The sequence below is a fragment of the Eurosta solidaginis genome, chromosome 2, assembly GCF_040869045.1.
Source record: "Eurosta solidaginis isolate ZX-2024a chromosome 2, ASM4086904v1, whole genome shotgun sequence".
Classification (NCBI taxonomy): Eukaryota; Metazoa; Arthropoda; class Insecta; order Diptera; family Tephritidae; genus Eurosta; species Eurosta solidaginis.
Genome location: NC_090320.1, coordinates 260649347 through 260656538, shown reverse-complemented (window position 1 = coordinate 260656538; position 7192 = coordinate 260649347). Strand labels below are relative to the sequence as shown.

Below are 7192 nucleotides of genomic sequence, written 5' to 3'. Positions count from 1 at the left end.
ATTCTTAAAGAACTTGAAATATTAATTTAAAATTCGCACTGCAATACAGCTTTGGTATTTTCGCATGCGTTGGTATTTTCAAATGCTCTAGTACCTAAAACTAAACATGGATAATAAAATATTTTGCTGTTTTTTTTTTTTGTCTTATTCAAGTATTTCTGGCTAATAAAGTACAAATTTTACTTATAATTTAGCAATTAAAAATAGTAACTTAGTACTAAGTATCATTAAAATATGGCGTCGAATTCGGCAAACCGGTCAATTCGCGATTTGTTTCTTGTGCCTGACGTCCATCAGTTTCTCCTTTTGCTAGTTAAAGGGAGAACCGTTTGGCGAATGGTTAGCCAAATGTATGCCCAACAAAGACTTCAAGGTGAGACATCTACTTGGTGACTATTTGCTGGGTATGCATCATTCATTTAAATGTAAAATTTTTATATTACGCTTTCACTCCATAGGCTTCCGGCATACGCTCAATAGCATATTTATGAGCTGCTACATACATAATTGGTACGCCCGGTATTTTGCGTACGCGATTCTTTAAATCCTTATCATTGGTTGCCACAATATAGCATTTGTGCTGACGTACTCGTTCCACCACACAATCATCAGCATAAGTACCTTTATGCAAGCATGGTAAACGCTCGAAACGTGGATCAGAAATAATACGCAGCGCCATTTTATAACGATTACCTAGTTTTTCCAATTCAGCACGTACACAATCCGAAATATATGGTATACATTTGGCATATAAACAATCCATCATCCCTTGTATGATATCCACTTTGTTTTTGATGCTAAAATTGATAAAATTCGTATCGAGTATAATGTGATATGGTGGTCCAAGTTGGGTGTTGTATTGAAAGAATAATGCTGAACTCTGTTGTTGGACGTTATGCACCTTCAGTGCATATGGATCTTCAGGTTTTTTACGTTTTTTCCGTTCTTCCTCTTTGATGCGTCCATCGGTGGGTTTCATTAAACGTTTAAGGCTTGCCAAGCGTTGTTTTTGTATTTTGGCTGTTTTCTTTTGTTTGCCCTGAAAATGGTAAGATTTTGAATTTAATAACCATTTGAAACTACTTGAATTAGATTTGTTTTACCATTTTTTATTATTATTGCACTAAATAGAGCGCACGTGTGGTGGAAATAAAACTAACATCAAAAATCATATGTGTTTTGTTTACATTTCACTATGCTGCCAGCATGCTCAAAAGCACGAAATTTTAGTAAAATGTCAATAATGGTCGTGTCATGCCCCTTCATTTGCGTTTATCAGAATCTGATCATTATGAGCAGAACGCATATATTTTTATGGAGTTCAGCATATTGACCGACACTAGCGCCATCTGACATACAAAAGTAGCCATGTTTTTGTTGTTGTTGTAGCGATAAGGTTGCTCCCCGAAGGCTTTGGGGAGTGTTATCGATGTGATGGTCCTTTGCCGGATACATATCCGGTATGCTCCGGTAAATTAACCTTTTGCTACTGGCGGCCACCGTGGTGTGATGGTAGCGTGCTCCGCCTATCACACCGTATGCCCTGGGTTCAACTCCCGGGCAAAGCAACATCAGAATTTTAGAAATAAGATTTTTCAATTAGAAGAAAATTTTTCTAAGCGGGGTCGCCCCTCGGCAGTGTCTGGCAAGCGCTCCGATTGTATTTCTGCCATGAAAAGCTTTCAGTGAAAACTCATCTGCCTTGCAGATGCCGTTCGGAGTCGGCATAAAACATGTAGGTCCCGTCCGGCCAATTTGTAGGGAAAAATCAAGAGGAGCACGACGCAAATTGGAAGAGAAGCTCGGCCTTAGATCTCTTCGGAGGTTATCGCGCCTTACATTTATTTTTTTACTTGTAAAGTGTAATGCCCCTATTACCGTTTATAACTCAACTATTTTTGAGTTGAAATTTGGAATTTGGTATTACGGCTTACAACTCAACACGTCAAAAAAAAAATGTGGGTTAAAGTTGTCTAGTCTTACAACTATTTGCGGCATTACTGTTTACAACATTGTGTTGGTGTAGTTGTTAAAGACATCAAAATTTGACAACTGGTTACCAGCAGTTGTCTCACACAATTTTTCAGTTGTTTGGAGAAAAGATAATGTTTTACAAGACGGTTCACCACCTAATTTTTAACAAAAATTTTCAAAGTTGGTATGAAAAGACACGTTTCAACGTCCGTTTTTAGAATCCGAAAGCAAAAATTAAAAATTTCATTTCTGCCATATCATTTTGTTTCAAATTCTCATGTGGTTGTTGGATTTTGCCAGATTTTTTGTACACAACAATGCAAAAGGGTGTTGGACCCAATCAGGGAGGCCGCTAACGCAGAAAAGTGGAACGAGCCTCATATTTCGGACCCTCTCGGGGCCATTTTATGGGTTTTTGTAAATATCTTTCGATAGAAATAAAGGCGCATAATCATAGTCAAAATAAAATACGTTTTAAATTTAGTTTCAGCTTTTCTGAAAGCTTTGTTTATTTTTTTGACAGCTGGCTCATAGAAAATTATATCAAAAAGCTGCATCTAAATTTAAAATCTATTTTATTTTGACTATGATTATGCGCAAAATATTTAATTTCCGCTTTCGGATTCTTAAAACGGGTGTCGAAACCTGTCTTTTGATACACCCTTTGATACTTAAAAAAAAAAAACTACATGACGTACCTCCTTGTAAAACGTTGCCGGAAAAAAATTACAAAAAAAAAAAATGGAAAGCGAATAATTTAACCTTTTTTTAAATTAATTTAAACAATCTTTATAATCAGCAATTTTGTACACATTTATAGAAAAAACAAGTTTTCAACAAAAGATTACATTGAACATCTTTTTGGCTTTCTGGAGCGACATCTCGAAGTTGGGCGAGGCAAGGCGCAGTTCGGATACAGCCAAAGTAGGAGAAATTATGCGAACGTGAGTGCCATCGATACTATCCACTACTCCTGGGAATCCTACTTTAGAGTAAAATAGAATTTTTGCTGTTTGGGTTTTAATCCACTTCGCACAAATATGCTCCTCAATATTATTCTATACCAGCCCAACCACAAAATCATTTCCACAGCATTTTTGATAGCTGCCGTCAGCAAGGAATCGGAGTGTGGCCATTAATTTTAAAATTGGGGTAAAGCCTTCCCTCGAACGTGTTTGCGGAAATGGTCGTTAATTGTGTTTAGTAACGAGCAAAATGCTTCCTTTGAAATCTGCAAAATAACTTCATTTGAAGCTCATCATTTGTCACTTAAACATTTTCTTATTTGGTGCTCGGTAGTTCCAAGGGATTGGAATGGTCACGCGAATGTTTTCCGTATTCGCTACATGCCAATCACTAAAAATAAAAAAATACAAATTTCATATAATATCCGTTTTGCTTTTAAAAACAAAGTCACTTTTGCAAATGCTTAAATTTCCGCCACAAATTGATCAGCTGTTATTTAACCCAACTAAGTTGAGTTGTAAACCGTAATAGGGGCATGAAAGTAATTCGACATATGATTTGGCTATGAGTGCTTTCACACTTTGCAAGTGAACTTATTTTTCCCACTCGTTGGTAACGTTTTCACAATTAAAAAGTGCACAAGTTTTAAAGCCCTAGCAAAGTTGACGTATTCATATCCATATAAAACAACTTATCCAACCAACCTTATGGAAATCAATGTAATTGGTCAATAGCGCCATACCACAACGCCCTAGCCATAAACATACCATAGCCAACCAGTTAGTTTTTGGTTTTACGCCGTATCCATAACCTAAAAATATTTGAGTTGGTGAATTAATTACCTCTTTGAATACTTTATTTATTCTTTGGGATATGTTTTGAGTGAGATACCTATTGTTTGTGGAATATATTTGTAATACTTTGTGTTTTCTTCATTTGAAAATTTTACGATTTTTAGGTTGAGGCACCAATAACTGATGCCAATTGATATGAATATGTAAAAATATGGTTATGACTATGCCAACTTTGATAAGCCCTTTAAATATGTCGCCGTCAGTTGTGCGATGGAAATTTTGTTATAGGACCTTTTCAGCGAACAAAATTTTCCGCCAATTGAGTTATAGAAATTTTGTTTCATGAACGGTGAGTTGAGTCAGCTGTCAAATAAAACAATAGTCCTCAAATTTTAAGGAAAACGACTTCTTAAATTTTTTTTCATACCTCAACGTATCCAAATTTCGCAAAGATATCTATTTACGCAAGTAATCTTGTTAGCGTACGGACGGACATGGCTCAATCAAAACTTTTTCGATGCTAATAATTTTGATGTAATTACGTTTATATCCATCTCCGCTTTAACCTTGAAAATCTGTTTAATATTTTTTGAAATATAATTTTTTTGAAAAATCTATATAATTCAACTGTACCCCCTCTGTCACAAATCACACAAGAAGATTAGGCAATGCGCATGTAAATATTATATCAGCTGCTTTTTATGACGTATGTAAAGACCCTTTTCCTTTAAGCTTTTTTTCTCGCTCTTTTTCTCATTCGCTCAAGGGTTAACTGTGACGTAGATGCGCAGAACGAAGCAATTTTGAACTCGTGAATGCGCAATCTTGGTTAGTGATTTGTGCCCTCTGTCATCCCCGATATTCATTTCCAAAATTCAATAGGGGGACTCATGAAAGCATATAAACTTATAAGGTGTAAAATTATATCCATTTACACACGCTGTTATATGAACGCACCTAGTAATACTCTTGATAAACTTGATTGTTTATCAGCTGTATTATTGCCAAAAAAATTTTTTTTTGATTGTTATACAAATTAAAAAAATTACAAGATTAAGTGAAAAATAAAAACTAAAACGTCTTTACTTGCTGATGTTGGAGATTTCTGATCAAAATGCCTGCTGTAATGTCTGCAAGGTTGCATTCCTTTGAGTTTACCGCGTTTACACAATGAAATGTGCACGTAAATTTATACAAATTGTGTAAATGATTTTTCATACAAAATTTGACAGCTCGTTTACGCACTAGATAAATGTATACGTTTACACACTTTATAAAGCATTTATACGGTGACATGAGTCCCCCTAATGTTTACTCACTTTTTAATACCGATACTTTCCGATAGTATCAATACTTTTCTTTTTTAGTTTTTTCACGAATGTTATATCAATTTATTGTGAATGAGCTTTAATTTTTAATATCAGTCCCATGGTTCAAGTAATCTTGTTAGCTGACGGACGGACATGGCTCAATCAAAACTTTTTTCGATGCCAATAATTTTGATATAAGGAAGTCTATATCTGTTCAATATTTTTTGAAATATAATTTTTTAGAAAAATCTATGAAAAATCTATATATTTCACCTCTGTCATCATCGATATTCATATTCAAAATTCAATGTTTATTCACTTTGGGTAAAAGTTATGAAGTACTCATTAACGTCGACTACACTTCATACATTTACTGAGAATGAGGCGGTCTCGCGTTTATCATACACCACTCTGTGCAATATTGTATATTTGATCCTGGCATCGACCGCAGGGACAATGTCTTAGAACGTCAAGGCCTATCTGTCCGGTTAGGCGATGCAAACCTAGAAATCATCAACATCTACATCCCTCCTGCCACCTGTTGCCCCAGTGTATACCGCCCTAATATCAGGGCCTTACTCACTGGCAACAATCGCATTATCTTAGGCGATTACAATGCCCATCATGATCTACGGCATTCAAACTTGCGGGCGGACAGTAGGGGTGAGATGTTGGCGGATCAAATAGAAGAAACGACGTTCTGCACAATAAACGGAGACGCCCCCACACGTATGGTAGGAAGCTGTCACAGCTCGCCAGATATCTCAATCGTGAGTGCAGAAATCGTAAACTGCGTCAACTGGCAGCCGATGGTAACATTGGCATCCGACCACCTGCCCATACTTATTTCGCTTGAGCGTAACGCCTACTTCATCGTCACTGAAAAACGCACTTTCATAAACTTAAAAAAAGGAAAGTGGGAAGAATATAAATCCTTTACAGACAGCCGCCTAGCTGCCTCCCTATCCCGACTGATGCCCGCCAAGGGGAGCGTGCCTTCCGTAAGGTCATTAAATCCGCCTCGGCACATTTCTTTCCCGCCGGGAGAATTCCCGAAATCCGGCCCCACTTCCCGGCGGAGGCCGCAAACTTAGTGAGAGAACGTGACCTTATAAGACAGCTTGACCCAGGCGACCCCCAAATAAGGGATATAAACCAACGCATCAAATTGCTTGTAGATGAACACAAGCGGGCGAAATGGGAGGAGCACCTAAGAGGTTGTAACCTCTCTACCGGTGTGGGTAAACTTTGGTCCACCGTAAAGTCCTTATCGAATCCGACTAAGCACAAAGACAAAGTTTCCATCGCTTTTGGCGACAAAGTGCTGTCGGACGCGAAAAAATGCGCGAGCGCTTTCTGCCGACAATATATAATGCATCCTACGGTCGACAAAGATAGACGGAGAGCCAATAGACGCGCACATAAACACAAATTCAGCGCGTCACCAATCACCATCACCGCTAAAGAGGTTAAGGACGCCATTGGTCGTGCTAAACCATCCAAAGCAGTGGGCCCAGACGGCATAGCCATGCCGATGCTTAAAAACCTAGGGAAAGAGGGGTTCAAATATTTAGCACATGTCTTCAATCTGTCTCTTTCCACCTTTGTCATACCTGAGAAATGGAAAATGGCCAAGGTGGTCCCGCTACTAAAGCCTGGGAAACCAGCTAACATAGGTGAGTCGTATCGTCCGATATCTCTCCTATCGCCAGTGGCAAAGACGCTTAAAGCCATTCTGCTCCCTTATTTCCAAGTAAATTTGCAGCTAGCCCCTCATCAGCATGGCTTCAGAAAACTCCATAGCACTACCACCGCGCTGAATGCCATTAGCACCCAGATAAATTGCGGTTTAAATCAATACCCCCACCATAGAACAATACTCGTAGCGCTATACCTATCAAAAGCTTTTGATACGGTCAACCATGGCTCGTTACTGCAGGACCTGGAAGGGTCTACCCTTCCCCATGTCTTAAAAGGTGGACCGCAAATTATCTGGGTGGTCGGCAGGTATCGGTGCAATATAGAAACGAAACATCAAAACCAAGGAGAATTAAACAAGGGGTGCCACAGGGTGATGTCCTATCCCCACTTTTGTTTAACTACATATCAAAACTACCTTCGCCACCAGAAGAAGTTACTATCGTTTCT

At 38.2% G+C, this 7192-nt stretch overlaps 1 protein-coding gene across 1 annotated transcript; it reads right to left on the bottom strand.

The window, feature by feature from the left end:
- Positions 1 to 131: 131 nt before the first annotated feature.
- On the bottom strand, positions 132 to 1220 carry Bka (FCF1 rRNA-processing protein Bka). Its single transcript, XM_067769989.1, has 2 exons — positions 1104 to 1220; positions 132 to 1039 (listed from the first exon to the last, which is right to left on the bottom strand). Exons 1-2 carry the CDS (start codon positions 1104 to 1106, stop codon positions 440 to 442), a joined length of 603 nt encoding a protein of 200 aa, XP_067626090.1. The 5' UTR covers positions 1107 to 1220; the 3' UTR covers positions 132 to 439.
- Positions 1221 to 7192: the final 5972 nt, after the last annotated feature.